General features: G+C 31.6%; 1 protein-coding gene across 1 annotated transcript; it reads left to right on the top strand.

Annotated features, from left to right (window-relative positions):
- The first annotated feature begins 2,635 nt into the window (after positions 1–2,635).
- Positions 2,636–3,979, top strand: LOC149192569 (LOB domain-containing protein 4-like). The gene is made up of 2 exons (XM_089406412.1): positions 2,636–2,970; positions 3,177–3,979. Exons 1-2 carry the CDS (start codon positions 2,785–2,787, stop codon positions 3,600–3,602), a joined length of 612 nt encoding a protein of 203 aa, XP_089262538.1. The 5' UTR covers positions 2,636–2,784; the 3' UTR covers positions 3,603–3,979.
- The last annotated feature ends 14,592 nt before the right edge of the window (positions 3,980–18,571 follow it).

Here is an 18,571-nt window from a genome sequence, read left to right on the forward strand (position 1 = left end):
TTGGGTTTACTAACTCATTGGGTTTATAATATTTAACCCTTAGGTTTATTAGTTGCTTCAGTTTATAATATTAATAGACAAGTGTGTTTATTAATCTCTTGGGTTTAATTAATTCCTAGGATTTATTAATCCCTTCTTTTTGTAATATTGATTTGTTGGCTTTGTTGATCCCTTGAGTTTATAATTTTAGTATCTTGTGTTTACTAATCCTTTTGGTTTATAATATTAAACCCTTGGGTTTACTTGTGGCTTGATTTTACAATATTGATAATTAGTTCCGTTTATAATTTAATCCCTTGAGTTTATTCATTATTTGGATTTAAAATATTAATTCCTAGGGTTTATTAATCCTTTCTATTTGTAATATTAGTCTCTTGGATTTCCTTGATCCTTTGAGTTTATAATATTATAGTATTATTATTTGTAAGTAATAGTATAATATTTTTTTAGTTTAATATATAATCTATATATAGTTGATGTTATTATTATATTTTAAGTAATATAATAATTGTTCACTATATTGGTGAGAGATAAATACTTATTATAAATAATAATAAAAATTACTATTATTATGTCACATGTGGATTATATTATACTTTGAGTTATAAGTATTTAAATATTAACAAACATATATATATTCCAAAGTAATATTATAATATATTTTAATTTAATATATTGTGCATATAGTTAATATTATTATATGGATAATTACATAATAATTATTGACGATAATATAATAGTGAAAATACATACATATCATTAATAACAACTAAATGTTATTATAATGTTATATGAATTATATTATTTTTTAAATATAACTATTAATATATGGGCAAAATTTTAAGTAATAACTAATATTATATTAATATACAAAATAATATTAATATAATAAATATAATATGGTTATTATTATTTATATAGTTATAACAATTCACATTAAAGTTCAACAAAATATCCATAACAATGATTAATGTAATGGGTGATGGATATAAACCTATTGGAGTATATCAACCACATTGATAAATATGATTGTAGATGTATTTCATATACGCCTATCCACCTATATCAACCACATTAATAAATGTGGTTGTTCTAGTATGTATCATTACATTAAGGTGCAATTGTGCACTTTTCCCTTAAAAACCAAAATTGATCTCTGTTGTAATACCAATTTTAAATAAAAACAACTATTAATTTTGCTAACAAACTAAATCTATAATCAAGATTAAGATACCAAACGAAAACCCATATTTAAATGTTTAAGTGTTTGAGTGTTTGAGCATCATGCTGCCCATGAAACGTATGTGTAGTAGGAGTGCTGCCCAGGAAACATATGTGTAGTAGGAGAATTAGTGGCAGCAACAACGCCCAGGATCAACGCAGGGCTTGTATGTTTGCCCATTACTCTGCTGAGCCTGACTTTAAGGTTGTTCCTCCTGAGACTCTGTTAGAAATTCAGAATTTGGAAACTAAGGTGGGCGGCGAAGACATTCTTATTTTGATTTTGAGGTTTTGGGGATGTACCCAGCTGGTAACTGATTCCGGTCATACCAAGGGTGAGAGGAAGCAATAGGTTAATGCAATTGCTCAGGAAGCAATAGGACAATGCAATTGCTCTCAACCAGCAAATGAAGACCCTACATGAGTAGGTAGAAAGGTACAATGCAGATGGATAGGTATAATATGTTTGCTTCGATGGAAGAAATCGAATACTGAAAAAACAACAGTTTTTTATGGACAGATTTGATCCCACGCTAGCCCATGTAAAAAAACATCCCCATTCTGATACATTTGCTCCTCCTGGTTTGAGTGCAAAACTCCAATATCTTCCTAGATCCTAATGGTTAACAAGTCTCATATTATTTTTAATAGTATTTCTAATGTCAGTCTACGTTTTGCAATGTCTAAATACAGCCAGAATGTCAGTTTTGCCTTTTGAGTTTATTTGTAATAGATAGAAGATTCTGCTGCCCCCTTGATATCAGCTGAAATTCCCTAATTCAATGAGAAGAAACGACAAAGTAGGGTTAATCTATATAAACTGGTTTAAATTATTTAAATAAAAACTGTGTGAATAAGAAAGAAAACATACACGATTTTTGTCACTCAACAAAATCAAAGGCACAGTAAGAATAGAAAGGGATTTTCCCTCTCTGTTCCATTGCAATCAATGATATCAATTACACATAACTTCGTTGACGCGAGATCTCTTATATCCCACGACTCATTGCTGGTTAAATAAACTCCCAGTAGAAATGGTCCCATAGTTTGAGAAGAAAATGGCTCCCATCACCATCATGCCACACATTTTTTTCCCTTGCGAACCTGGTCTCCTGGGCAGAGTAAGGATCTGGTCCAACTACACGAACCGACGGAAAGATCCTCTCATTCCAAAAGGTTTGCGGCGGCTTGTAAAGGGTCAAAAATGGTTAGTGAACAAAGCAGCACCCGGTAACCAACCATTCGCGCACCTGTCATTCTCTGTCTACATAAGGATGGAAAACATTAAGCGAAAATAACGGTCATTTTAATCTAGTCGTTTGTGGGTGGCATCAAGTCCCCGGTTTCCACGCCTACCAAACGTCTCTGGTGGCTTCCCCACTATCTTCATCCTTCGATCTCATAATATAAACGCCATTGAAGCTTATTTCCAGCATTGGATCTGAACTCACCTACATATTTATAAGGCCGCAAAAATTAATTATAGCCCTCGCCTGATCAGATCTTGCGTGGGAGTTTAGTTTATTGAATATTCATAGTATTGGCGTCTCTAAGTGTATATTTATGACGCAGATGACAGAAGGAAATCTGAGAACAAAAGTGGCGACCCCGTGTGCGGCTTGCAGGATGCTGAGAAGGCGGTGTGGAGACAAATGTGTGCTGGCTCCTTACTTCCCACCAAATGATCCTCAGAAGTTTGCAACTGTGCACAGAATATTTGGAGCAAGCAACGTCATCAGGATTCTTCAGGTTTTAAGATTTTGAGAAGTGATAATTGATGTTGATCCGGTAATCTAATTGATAATAATTAATATTATTGAAGCACTGATACCAATTTTGATTCAGGGAATTAACTGAGTTTTGTGAGAAACTTTTATATATATATATATATATGTGTGTGGGGGTGGGGATGGTTTCTCATATTGTTAATATTACTATCACTATGTTTATTTCAGGATGTTGATAACGAACATAGAGATGAGGCAGTGAGTAGTATGGTGTATGAAGCGAGGACAAGGCTGCGGGATCCCGTCTATGGTTGTGCAGGCGCAATTTACCAGCTGCAGCAGCATGTTTGTTATTTGCAAGCTCAGTTGGCCACTGCTCAGGCACAGATCCTCAGTTGGCATTGCCAGCAGGCAAATCTCTTGGAGTTTCTCACAGCCAGTAATTCCAGCTTTGGCAAAGGAGGAGAACCAGCTGATTATGACTATGATGAACCTCTGGGCTCTTCCTGGACGGACAGCCCAGCATCCCAAGTAGTTTCTTGTCTGCTTGGAGACGTTATGGGAAATAATATTTCAATACTTGATCGGAGCCACCACGAAGACTGGCAAGGTCCATATCTGACTGCTGCAGCATGGCCAGGCAGGGCTATCTAGTCAACCATGGCGGCTGCACTTGAAAGTATTTAGTTCTTGTAGGGTAGTCATAAGAATCATATGTCAATAATGGAATTATGGAATTAGAGGGAGGTGTGTTATATGTACTGTTGGGAAATTCTGATTGAAATAGAGAAAATCAATGGGTGAAATAGAAAGTAAAATCGGAGGACTCTATAGTTGATTGAAAACCGGTGCACATTTTGGTTTCAAGGATGGCTGGATAGAAAATGTTGCGTGCTCTCTTTTCCAACCTGACTCTTTTTTCACTCCCACATGTTTGTAATCGTATGTCATTCACATGTTTGGTACAGGTTGGACTAAGGATATAAAGATGCTGCAATTGGATTTCTTTACAAATAATATTATGAAGATACTAAATGTTGAAGTTAATAGTTTAGTCGTTGATTAATTAATTAATGTGGAAGTACATTTTTATAATTGGGAAGTGATACTATTTCATGTATGAATGACATCTACCTAAATGAATGATTTACTTTTTCTTTAATTATCAATTTTTTTATGATATGTATTTATTTAGCTATTTCTCATGGAGTTGCCCTCATATTGTAAAAACATAATAATTCATTTTTAACATTTTTTATATTATTTATGAGTTTGATTTTATGATAAGTTCATTATAAAAAAGTTTTGATAATTACTCTATTATTTTCATTTTCATTAATTTTTTTATTAATAAAAAAAAACATTTCATATTATTTTCATTTTCATTAATTTTTTTATTAATAAAAAAAAACATTTCATATAAAAAGTTATAAAAGAAATTTTCATTTTTCTAAACTATGTATAGAGGTTGTTGAGTGTTTATATTTTGGAAATACAATGCATGTGACATTTATAAAACTTGTTCTCAAGTAAAGAAAATCTCAAAAAAAAAAAAAGAGACAAGCCCAAAAGCCAAAGGCATGGTTGGTTTAAAAGCCAAAAGGATGACGATTCTCATATTCTCATGATGTTAAAGCAAAAGAGAAAAAAAAACGGATTCTCATGATGCTGAAGCAAAAGCAAAAGATGAATAAAACCCAAAGAATACACCAAATATTGTTGAACAAAATTTCCAAAAAATCATAGAGAAGAAGGAGGTTCCAAACAATTATAGAGAGGAAGGGGGTTGAGCAGGTAAGTTCAATGGTTCAATCAAACCCTTCAACTTCAGCACCAGATTGAAAAGATTACCTCTCAAAGAGAGGCCATGGCACCGAAAAAAATCATTCAAGAAATTTGTAGAAATGTAAAAGAGAATCAAATGACTATTGTATCTTCTAGGTTAGTGATAAGTCCGGGAAAAAAAAAAGGTAAAAAAGTGTAGTTTGATGTTATTAGGTAAAAAAGTGTAGTTTGATGTTATTTTGAATAGAATTTTTATTTTTCCTTGGGAAAAGGAAAAGATATAAGCTAATGTCTATATATAAAATTTTAATATATAATATTTCTAAATAAAATATGGAAAAAAATAAAGCAAATAAAAAAGAATTTTACAATTTATAACTTTGAAAAGGATATATAATCTTCTCTATTCTTATCAAAGTGAACATTTCTCCATTGACAAGATTGTTATGTATTTGATGTTTAAGAATAAGATAAACAATATAGATGATAAAAAAAGTTTCACTAAATGCTTCTAATTCTATCCAAAATCATCTACAACTTAGGTAAAAATGACATAAAGATACCAAGTCTTAGCTAAATCATGATCTTGTGGATATAGCTAAAATAGTTGTGAAAATTTGTTTTCCCCTCCACATAAAATAATCATTTCCCAAAAAAACATATAATAATAACATTTAAAATGTGTGTCCTAAACATATTCCTTATATTTTATCCCAGCTAAAAACTTATGATAATCATAAAAGCTACTTTACAAAAGACATAATTTTTAAACCAATTCATATAAATATATTTTACATTTGTTGAAGTATAAAATTAATGTGTTTATAAAAATTTGTAATTAAAATTGAGAATTTTTTTTAATTAAAAATAATAAATTCAAAATTTTAACATACTATTTTATAAAATATTAAGTAAATTTTCCACTCAATACGAAAAAAAACTAAGGTGAAGACATATCAGGAAAAGGATGAAATGAAAAAATTACCAGCGGTTCACCTTAGCTACTCGTACTTTCCATCTCAATCGTATAGATGTATTCTTTCTTTTCAAATGTGACAGGAAACTCATATGTTCATAGACTGGATTAGTACAAAATCTCATCTTAGACTTTTGAATTCCCATCATTTGCATTAATATATTTTAAAGCATTAAGTTTAGTGAAATTATAATGCTTGTGGTGAGTATGCTCTTAGAGCTAACTATGGATAGTGAACAGCCTTGATCGCGTGAAATTTTCACCTTGCTTTATTTATGGAGTGAAGATTTGGTGTTATATTATTTAATATATATATGATTGTCGTCGTTAATATCATATTTTGGTTAAAATATTTTTGTCTTTGTATTGCTTAGTAGTTATGAAAATTATCTATTTTAATAGTGGAATAGTTGAGACAGATAATTATGAGTATGGAAGAAGTATAGATTGTAAGTTATTAGAATTGGAATGGAAATAGGGATTGGTATATGAATTTATAGTAATTAATATTTTTTAGATTTATAATTATTTAGTTTAAATTATGAGGTTGTGTAGGTTTTTTTTAGAAAATTGATAGTTAAAAAAATATCAAATATTAATTGGTAAGCAAAAAATACATTCTTATAGGAGTAGGGAGACATTCATATACCTTTATAAGGAAGGAATTAAAAGAATTAAAAGAAAATTGCATGGCAATTTTATTTTAGGTCTCTATGTCAACCATTTTGGTATTGTCGAATTCTAGGGAACTCTAAGGAAAGCTTCAACTAGTGGATTGATTTTTCATAACCACTTCACCATTATCCATTCTAGCAAAGGTTTTTGGTAGACACTAGTAGCCATAGTTTTTACTAGACATTTTATTTGTGCCTTTATATGATATCAATGCACTATTGATCTTAATACTTGCTCCAATGCACTTACTTAATTGTTGCACAAAGAAAAGTTAGTATTTCTTATAAAATATATAAAATCATGTGGAACATGTAAGAATCTCTATGATACAAGGATGGCTACATTGAGGCTATGGACTCTTTATAGTAGAAGAGAAATTCCATGAGAAGGTGACTAAACATCTTGAATCTTCAACATCTCTTTCTTGCAATGAACTTTTGGTACTACATTATCATTTGGAGAAGAGCCAAGTCTAGAAACAACTCCATACTTTGGCTTCATAATTGTGACCAATAATTTGCTAAAGCTATAAATGAACACTCATTATCTAATATAAAGTAAAAGTTATAGTGGGAACTCATTGAGATGAAGCTCGGGTTCTCTACCAAAGGTAAATTATGTTGTCACAAAAGTATTAATTATCTTAAAGGCTAGTTTTAAAGATTCATAGTTTCATATATTGTGTACTCAATTCTTGAGCAAACAACAACTTCCCCATGCCATTTTGTCTTTTTCATATGCTAAAAGAAAAATGGATTAGAACCTCTCTATTATTTTTCAGACTTTTGAGCTTTCATGGACATGTCTATGGCCAGATCATATAACTACAATTTTCATGAAATGTATCTTTGATTTCTTTCTTGGATCTTACCAAACCTTAAAATGTTGCTTCAACTCTCATTAGTTGTTTCTTAAACAATTTTTTCCTTTTTGCAACCTTCAAACCTTGCAATATTCTATTCAGATGTTCATCACAAGATATTGCATCAAATTTTTCTTTCAACGTGACATACAATATCATGTGGAAACTTGTTTTCTCCATGGCACAAGAAAAAATTAAAAAAATGGGAATCTTGACACATGGAACCTCCTAAATATTTCATTCCTTACTCTGTATCACACTCATATATTCTTTTACTTGTGATACATCATGATGTTTTGAAACATACAATGCTATGATACATTTCAATGTTTGAAAACATCCAATGTTATGGTACATTGTAGAAAAAAAATGACTTCCATTATGGGATATCATAACTCTCAAATTTATGAAACTTTGTGACAAGTTTCCTTTGTCACATATTGGGAAATTTTATAGAAATGAAACATATCACAAAACTAACAACTTTTCCCAAGTTGTAACATTAAGCCTTTATCACCCCACACTATCTCTTTGACATGTGCAACATCTTGATTTGACATTGATGTGACATGATAAAAAATTTAAAAAGGGATCAAGGGACCTTGTATGAAGATGATGGTAAAAAAATTTGGCAAGCAGTTTGAAGAATGTGCTCACACAAGAACAATTTCACATTCTTAGATACATGCTTATGTTCATGAGCCTATAAATCTAATGTCCATTGAACCAACACCAAGGTTGGAAAATTAAAGCTAGGGAGATGTTCTTGAGAAGGTGTGCACATTCATAATAATGTGTGAATCTTCCTAGCAATGTGTGCATGCTATAGGAATGGGCACACATTCCTATTCAACAATTTTTATAAAATACCATGGTGATTCCATTTCATCAAAAGACAACATTGTACATTTTAAGAGTGATTGAGAAAATTTTGGGAGTGAAAATCAAGAAAAGATTGAAAAATTACCGATAGACTTCATTGATGTGGTCATCAACTGGTTCCAAATGAGTATTGTGAATGAATTTGATTATCTTTTAATTTCATAATTTTTTTATATAATGAAAAAAAAAATAATAAAAAAAAAGCCTTATTAAATTATAGGCTACTTAATTACATGGAACCTAGAAAAAAAACCAAACCTAGCATTCCACATGAGGACACACCAAATGTCAACCCAAAATTGAAAAATGTAAACATTGAAATTGATGCAGGTTTGAGGTCTCTAATAATATATATATATAAGACATAGTAAATACCATAAAACCCTCACAACCATCACTAGACACATTCTTAGACACCATTATTTCTTTACTATGAATTCCCAAGGCTATTTAAGACATATGTTTAATTACAGTACTAGAATGTGGGAATATTATAGGATGTGTCTTGATATAAACAAAGTTAGAGATGTCAAAATTTAATAAAAAAAAACTAATGACATTTTTTATTGACTTGATAATTGGGTTACAACCACTAGTGCCAAAGAGGTGCATTTGTATGGACCAGTACACCTACCAACAATTTTCAGCAATTGGATAGATATGTGGTTTATAGTATAGGAAGGTTCTTATGTATTTCCTTGGAAAATAATGGGTAAAATTTCTTTTACATCACAATATCAACTACTTTGACATTAGTGAATTCCATGGGTTATGTCTTTGGTTCATGTAGAATAGATAAAACCTTAGATGTGACCCATTGCTAGGTCCTTATCCTACTACATGGAACCTTAACCCACTTTTCCAACATCCTCATACAATTCAAAAGATTAGTTGGACCTATATATTGATATCCACCTTGACCCATAAACCAATATACCATAGCACATTCATAGCATTATCCCACTAGGAGGGGCCTTGAAGTGATGTTGGTGGAGGGTTTGGGCCTTTAGGATCTATAGAATATTCAAACTAGGATGGGGCACATGGATAAAATATTGGTTCCCATCCTAGTTCATGCGACCCTCATATATGCTCTAGCTAGAAGAAAACATTTTTTAGGATAATGGAGGCCACAATAGATGCAAGATAGATGGATGAAGTTACAATATTGATCATCTATGTGTGTTTAGTTGATATATATAGTATTTTATTGTAGTTTTTCTCTATATCTAATTAATTGATGTTTGCAATTACAACTCTTTGAAAGCCTACCCTTGACACTAGTAGATGCATCAGTGTTAGTTTTTATCAATGTACCACACACATAGGTATGGTGGAATAAGCATTTCACATACTAAAATTAACCTACCTAAAAAACATTTCCATGTTTTAACTCCATGTTCTATATGATTTTAGTTTAAATGTGCATGTGTTGCAAAAAAAATTATAACTTGAACTTAGTTAACCAAATATGCACTTCCACTTTGTCGGAATAGTTATATTGTGTGGAATAATTGTGGCCTTGATTTAATGTTGTGAAAGTTCCTTGTGAGAGTTAATACAGAATTTTAATCTCTATATTTTCCTATTGGATGCTCTTTTAAGTTCACCCATAGTGATTTTATAATTTCAACAATATAGACATTTCTATAGAAACATGGGATTTTAGATGAACCTTTAAGTTTCCTAAGATCTAATGCGTTCTTCACTAATTCTACGAAAATTATAATGGTGTTTGAAGGAGTGAATCTTATCATCGTGTTCCTACTTCTTAGTAATTTTCCAATTTTATTTGTGGTACCTTTTTATATGGACAAGTAATTTTTAGGATATCCCCCTCCCCACACAAGTGTCATATTCTTTTTTATTTTTGGATTTCCTTTCCACTCTACCAATCATTGAAGCCATTTCCTCAAAATAACGTTTCAAGTCACTTAGGTCGTAGTTCAACTATTTTTCATTTGAGATTCTTATAGACCTTGTGGAAAGGGTATGAATGGTTCTTACCTTTTTTATTTGGGTGGTGATGATGATATGCATGATGATATATCTTTGTACATGAATCCTTCTTGTATAATTGATAGTTGAGTCTCCTATCACCCTTATTACTAAGAATTACAACAAAAAAATGAAGTTTGTTAATCCTTTATATCTTAATGAACTATTTTAATTTATATGGGCAGCTACTTATGTTCTACAAGTGTCCTTAAAGATTCCCTCTAGAATGTACTCATTTGGTGAAGATGCCATGTCCATATGACTTCCATACACCTAGTGTGAATGGAAAGTTGTTTAAATCCATTACTTCAAACTAATCTATGTAGATATATGCAACTACTACTAATAGTGGGGATCATATTGTTACACAATAAATTTGCTCAAATATATTTCCTTTGTAGATAAAATATGTTCATTTAAGGCATATCTTCACCAATTGAATAGTTTTTATGTCTATGATGTCTTCTATGACATTAATGGTATGTTCCACTAGGATCTTGGTGTAAAGAGACACAATGTCAAAGCTTAGTATAATTTCATAATCTTATACATTTTCAATTTTGATAAATTTTACAAAGGATGATGAGTCCTTTGAAAAAAGAAAATGTATTTCTAGAGTGGCAGATAATTAACTTAGGAACTAAATTTGCCCAAAGAGTAAGACATAGATTATATCATACTTAGAGTTGATATGAAAGGGAAAACATCTTTATCAATCTAAAGTACACCATATATATAAGGTGTGAAATCATTCTTTAGAATGGAATTCTTCTTATTGTTTCATCAACGAATGAACACCTGATCATTGTGGATACTACACACATTATTTTTTTCCTAGGATATGTGACAACCCTTTGTTATCAAAACCATTTGTAAATGTTATTATGAATTGTAAAACTAATGTAAATTGTTTTTTTTAATGATAAGAATGATGAATATCTAGGATGGGACACCACTTCAGAGGTTTGTAGGATGATGAGTTTCTTGCAAGCGATCTTTTAGATTCAAATTACCCCCTAAATCCACATTAGGGGAGATGGCCTTACTGTAGGTAGTTAATGGAAGGAATGGGCTCTTGAACAAGAGGAAAATTTTGTAGACTGCCTCATGGGTCGTGTTGAAAAATTCAACCCACAAGAGGATTCAAGCAAGAAAAAGAGGAGGCAAGCCAAGAAATGGGGGATTATCATGTGGAAGGGGAGGAGAGGGCATGCATTAAGAGACAAGAGAATCACGGACTAGTTTTTTGTCTCTTGTATGTGTATCTACTGTGCTTTGTGTATCCCTATGTGATCACCTATGTAATCTGTGTGATAAGGGAACCCTGTAGTGGTGCATAAGTATTCCATATGATCGAAAGGGACATTAGTTGTGTATGTGTATTGCTTATTAGGGCCTAAGCATTCTTGAGTGTTGAATTCCATAAGAGAGTTCAGAGGAGTAGGAATTCTCTATGATAGCTAGGTTGAGAAACCTGTGGGGCTTGCTAGATGAGAATCATCAAGGTTTTGGCCATGTTCCCGGGGCTGAAAAAATCACTTTATACTATGTTGATTGAGAACCTACTAAGAGGTTGAGGCACCCCAAATCTAATGGTGTGATAACACCTGGTGTAGTTTCAGGGCTGAGAATATACGTGTGAGAACCGCCGAGAAGTTGTTGAAAAGTGTGCTCTTATTCCTATAGAAGTAATGCAACTAACGAACCTCCTTTTTATTTATACATATCTCTCTTCAAGACAGAACACAGAATCTTTATGCCCTGCTTGATACCTTGTGTTGTTTGGTTATTGGATTATAAAGGCATTATCGTGTAATAGCTTGGAGATGCTAAGAACACCCATGAAATGGCCTTTGTTCAATGTATGTGAGTTAATGGTTCAGAACTCCTGAGAAAGCTACCTCTTAAGACTCTAAATCTGGCTTGTAGGTGGTTGGACACAAGAAAGGATAGATGTGTAGTCAGCCTATGGTTGGGTGGAGAGTTGAAGCCCCACTATCAGTCACCAACCATTTAATTCATAAGATATGTTACTTAACCATGTCACTATGGATAATAATGAAATGTAAATGACTATTGATATTGTGGGAATTGTATGGCCAGTGATGAGGAATGTCTATTCTTGTGTACCTTCATAGGGAATGATTATGCATGTGCAGTGTGATGAATCATGCATGTTCCTGTGTTCATGGATAAATAGATGTGTGTTCATTGTTGCAGTATGAGAGATGTGTGGAATCACTATCTCACAGGTTAAATTCCTGGTATTGTAATTAAGATGTTGTTAAATTACTGTAGAGAGATGTGTCTTTCCATGTGTTTATATATATATATATAGATATATATATATATATATAGATATATATATATATATATATATATATATATATATATATATATATATATATATATATATATATATATATATAGATATATCTATATATATATATATATATATATATATATATATATATATATATAGATAGATAGATAGATAGATAGATAGATAGATAGATAGATAGATTTATTTATTTATTTGTTTATGTATTTATGAACCTCAAGAGAGGTATCCCAAATTCGACTAAGTGTCAAGGGTGTCAATTTAATACATATATACACATATAAATCTCAAGAGGGATAGGCTAGATTCAACTATGTGTCGAGAGTGTCCTTGTAATACATGTGTTTATATGTAAATCTCATAAGAAATAGGCTAATAAAACTGAGCAATGAGAGTGTCTCGTAGTGTATCATATACATATGGGTCAATGCATGAAGATGGGTTACCCTTTTGGGCCAAACGTGGCAATGAAATTTCAAAATTTTAATATTTTATCAAGTTTAAGCCCTAAAAATTCATTTAAGAATTGTGATTTTTTATTCAAAGTAAAAATAAAATACAATTGTGTTTTTGTCCTATTGATATTTTTTGCAAAAAAATTAGTGTTGTATAATCTATCAATTTTCCATTAAGTGAAATGTTTGTCCTTGCAAATTTTGGCACATCTTAAGAGGTATGTTTGTGTTCGCATAGCATAAATTAGTCTAAAATGTGTAACTTTAAAAAACTATATATCTTAGCATTATCTACATGGAGAGAACTAAGTTTTTCATATTATAATTTTATTTTTTTTATTCAAAATCATATTTTTTATTATTTTTCAAAGTTGGTGAAGATATTTCAATTGCATTTTTTGACATCTGTGTTCATGTAATATTTTTTTCTACTCTTAAAATAATATCAAAAAACAAGAGTACCCCTTTGAAGAGGACTCATAAACAAAGATTTTTGTATTTTGTACTTTTTGAATTTTGTATATTTTATGTTATTGATTTTTTATTCAGCCCCTTTGAAACTATCCAAAAAAATATCAAACATTGTGTTTAAAAGAAATTAGATGAAAAATAACACACAAATTTCAAAATGTCAAAATCATATGTCATTGGATCGAGAATTCCTTCACAAATCCAACATGATCAACTTTGCCACATAAGAACAAATTCTACCTAAAGGTCGTGAAGGTACAAAATGGTGCCACAGAGAAATCTACAAAAGGGGAGCTAAAACTCCATTTTTGAGGCCCTCAATAGCTTGATCGAGCATGTAATGTAAAATTTGAAATAGCTCGATTGAGGGTTTAACAAACCCTCGATCGAGCTCTTGACATGGTTAAAAAGGGCTCGATCAAGCTATATCTCGATTGATCTCTTTAAACCACAAAATCCCTGTTGTGTTTTGGGTAGGAAGTTTAAAAAAAATAGCTCGATCGATGGCTTGATTGAGCTACTATTTTCTCCCTCTCAACTCATGTTCTTGCCAAGACATGTAACCCATATTCATGCATTCACCCATATATGTAAACATAAATCTCATTAGATGTGTGTGTGTGTGTGTGTGTGTGTATTTATTGTTGAGCATCAAGGACATCCCCATGTACATAATATATGCATGTATTTTTCACAGAGCTCAAGAACCAGTGGAAATTATTTAATTTTTGAGGGGATCTCGAACGAGGGGTAGAATCAACTAGGTGTTGATAGGACTATTGTCGAAGCTCAAGGAAATTGAAAATAATGTTGTGTCAGAAAAGGAACATGAAATAAGAAATTTTTTAGATCCATATAATACTATTTTATCCACCATATTGTTAGTGTTGTTCCCTACAGAAACCCACAATTTTTATTTTTATTCTCTTAAATTATTATTGTTATGTAGTCCCTAATTGTATTTTGATGCTTTACACTCCTATATATACCAAGGAGGTTTTGTTATTTGAATCATTAAATAATTGTTCATTTATGTGATGTAAATGGAGGTTGCCCCCTCAAAGTGGCTTATTATATAGTATTTTTTTATATTTTCTTATGTTTCTGTGTTATTTTAATCTAGATACATGGCATTTTGTATCAAAGTTCTCTATCCTATGGTTTTGCTGTTTCAAACGAGTAATCATGGAATTTTCGCTGTAATTGTTTTTTTGTAAACCTTCAAGCTTTGAAATTGATACCACGTGAAGGAAAATTCTTTATGAGCATATATTTACAAGTCCAAACCTTGGCTCACTAAATTTTTGGAGATATGGTCCAAGGAAGTTAGGGTTTCTACATGCTCCAAAACTCAGTCTGAAATAGTTTGTCCAGGGAAATCGCCATAACTTTATCTTCAAGCATCAGATATAAATTTTGTAAAAATTGAATGAAATTTAATATGATTTAGGTTTTCATGTATGAGTTTCATGGACAAAGGTTTAAACAATGACACTTGGAATACAGTACAAGTTTACTCTACTAAATCAGTCCATAATTCGGTCATCGTGGGATATTTGGCATAACTTCATATTGAAGAATCCAATCTTGGTCTAATTTATCGGGCTGGAAAGAAGACACAAAGGGATACCACAAGATACAATTTCATACTTGGGAGGTTTAAATAAAAAAGATACAACAATTTCATGGTCATACTTATCAACTAAATAAATAATTAGAAGCAAAGATTTATAGCTGCCTAAATAAAACTGATAATCCATGTAAATGACATAGATCAAAATGCTGATCTCCAGGAAACTATGTCGCCGTTATTGTTTAATTTTCCACAAAATTTTAGATTTCAATTAGTAGGCAAAGGAACGATAGTTCGAATTTCCAAGTTCCCGTGACCATTAAATATATTTATAAAAATTACACACACACATATATATATATATATATATATATATATATATATATATATATATATATATATATATATATATATATATATATATATATAATCTATTAACTCCAAACTGACGCAAAGGGAGTTATTGTGTAAACAAGGGTTCTCAAACATGCACTGATGGAGTGACAGGAATGATAGTCCTCATAACAATTTCCTCGTTGTGGGACTATTTTCCTCATATGTTCCTACACAAAACATCATTTTCGAATAATAATTTAAAGCGGATATGGAAAAAGGACAAAGGTTTAAACAGTGACACTTGGAATACAGTACAAGTTTACTCTACTAAATTAGTCCATAATTCGGTCATCATGGGAGATTTGGCATAACCTCATATTGAAGAATCCAATCTTGGTCTAATTTGTGGGGCTGGAAAGAAGACACAAAGGGATACCACAAGATACAATTTCATACTTGGGAGGTTTAAAGAACAAACATACAACAATTTCATGGTCATACTTATCAACAAGCTCAAAATCAAGCTCTTAAAAGGTGTGTCTTTTTAAATTTGAATAACTTTTGTTTGAAAAATATATTTGAAGTGATTCAAAGGGAAGAGTGAAGCATAGATATCATTAATTCATTCCAAAATTCCTCCCCCAAAAAAATTATACACACATTAATCCCTCATAAAGTTATACTATGACACATGAAGAAGAGGAAATGCAGCTTGATATATCAAAATTACAGGACCAAGTGCAACAATTTCTGCTCTCACAAAGAGAAACAAAAAATGAATTGGGAGCGATGAATTTTAATATGGATGGTTTAGAAGCAAATATTAAATGGGACATTGACAATTTAAAAGTAGAAATGGAAGGTTTTAAGGATGGTTTAAAAGCGAAAATGGAAGGCATGAAGGAAAGTTTGACAAAGTTGCTACAAGAAATGATTCCTAAAGGTGATAAGGTATTCCCTGAAACTCATGATGAGAAAAAAGGAATTTGAATCATGATTTAATACACTCTAACCTTGGATGGAAGGGAAACCATATTCCAAGGATCGGTATGAAGAAGTTTGATGGAAAGGATCTCTAAACATGGATACCAGAGATGGAGTAGTTTTTTGATCTACACAATGTGCAACACGCACACAGAAGGTATGCATTACGTATTTATATTTAGAACCCAATTAGTTTGTTTGGTAATTATTGCTTGATTCTCTCAAATCACTTGTCACTTGGACAATTTTTACAAAGGAATTTCTAGCACATTATGAGGATACAAAGTGAAATTCCCTCTTTAGCCAATTGACAAATCTCAAAAAAAGGGTTCAATTGGGGAGCACATTGAGGAATTCCAATGACTAAATATCAAGGTAACTAATATTCCAAAGGAGCATACAATTGATGTCTTCATAGGTACTTTAAATGATAACATCCAACACGAGGTTTTCCTTTGGGAACCTAAGTCATTGGAAAATGAATTTAGGGTGGAAATAAATCTTAAAAGAAAAGTTATGGCAACAAGGTGGGCTACCACTCACAACTATAAATATGGAAGTGTTGCAACTCCTAGCCTTCCACAACCTACAAGGTTGACACCAAAAAAACTAAAGGAAAAAAGAGAAAAAGGGATTTGTTACAGTTGTGATAGAAAATACACTAAAGGTCATAAGTGTGCTAAGAAGAAATTACTTTACATAAATTGTGAATAGGAGGAAGAAAAGGAAAAATAAACTTCAAAAGAAGAAGATATACATCAAGAACCAACCCTCGGGATTGAAAAATAATAAATGAGACTGACCCTATCTTGTAATGCATTGGTGGGAATTACATCTCCTCAAACTGTCGATATAGAAAGATATATCAAGAAGAAAAAGGTAATAGTGTTGATTTATTTAGGTAGTACCCATAATTTTATTCATTGTAAAAGAGCCAAGGATTTGAATTGCTTTCTATATCCAACACCAGAGTCTCAAGTGATGGTTACAAATGGAGGAACTATAAATTTCTCAGGGAAGTGTAATAATATCAATCTAACCATAGGGGAATATGTATTGAATATGTGATGATGATGATGTTGTATTAGGAATCCAATGGTTACAATGTTTAGAGATGATAACTTTTAATTTTCGATAAATTTTCTTGAAAAATATCTGGGAAGTAAAGGAAATTGAATTAAGGGGTGTCACAGGGAACCCTAGGAAGATAATCAACTCTAATGCCATGAAAAATATTTTGAAGAAGGCATAATGAGGGGTAATATCACAATTATTCTCACTAGATTTTCACATCTAAGCCATCCATTTCTCAATACCTTCAAAGAGTCCTTGAAAATAATTCCAGGGTATTTGAGACTCCCAAATGTATCCCACCTATTCATGATCAATATCATGTTATTCATTTGATTACAAGAATTGTTCGTCCAAACATTAGACCTTATAGATATCCTTATGCCCAATAGAGTGGAATTGAACGTATGGTTGTATAAATGCTAGAATTTGGTATAATTCAACCTAGCCAAAGTTCTTTCTCTTCTCTAGTAGTATTGTTTCACAAGAAGGATGGATCATGGCTTATGTGTCTAAATTAAAGAGAGCTCAAAAACCTCACTATTAAAGATAAATTTCCCATTCCTATCATTGTGAATTATTGGTTAAACTACATGGGGAAATTTATTTCACCAAGTTATATCTTCATTCAAGATACGATCAAATTAGAATGGTTATAGAAGACATTCCAAAAATAACATTCATAACTCATGAAGGTCTTTATGAATTTTTGTCCATGCCTTTTGGCCTTACTAATGCACCTTCCACATTTCAAGGTTTGATGAATTCCACCTTCAAACTCTTCCTTAGAAAACATGTGTTAGTATTTTTTGATGGCATTCTATTCTACAAGAACTCTTGGAAAGATCATGTCCAACATCTTGACAAGGTACTCAAACTATTGGAGGAGAAACAAATGTATGCAAAACCATCCAATTGTTTCTTTGGGGTACAGGAAGTGGAATATTTGGGTCATATTGTATCTCATGAGGGTGTTAAGGTATACCCCAACAAAATTAAATCCATAAAGGAATGGAAAATCCCAACAAACTTGAGGATCTTTGAGGATTTCTTAGGCTGATAGGATATTATCGTAAGCTTGTTAAGAATTATTGTAAAACAGTTGCACCTCTGACAACATTACTGAATAAAGATGCACTTTTTTCGACTCTAGAAGAAGCTAAAACATTTGAACATATTAAAGATTCAATGTGCTAAGCTTTGGTCTTAGCTAC

This window comes from Pinus tabuliformis, chromosome 2_2 (genome assembly GCF_031772625.1).
Source record: "Pinus tabuliformis cultivar Carrire ecotype Pingquan chromosome 2_2, CPIR1, whole genome shotgun sequence".
NCBI classification, from domain to species: Eukaryota; Viridiplantae; Streptophyta; class Pinopsida; order Pinales; family Pinaceae; genus Pinus; species Pinus tabuliformis.

Bases quoted from the DNA above. Each gene is read 5' to 3' on its own strand.
- LOC149192569 (XM_089406412.1), top strand. From the start codon at position 2,785: ATGACGCAGATGACAGAAGGAAATCTGAGAACAAAAGTGGCGACCCCG. The intron at 2,971-3,176 runs GTTTTAAGATTT...TGTTTATTTCAG, and splicing joins ACGTCATCAGGATTCTTCAG to GATGTTGATAACGAACATAG.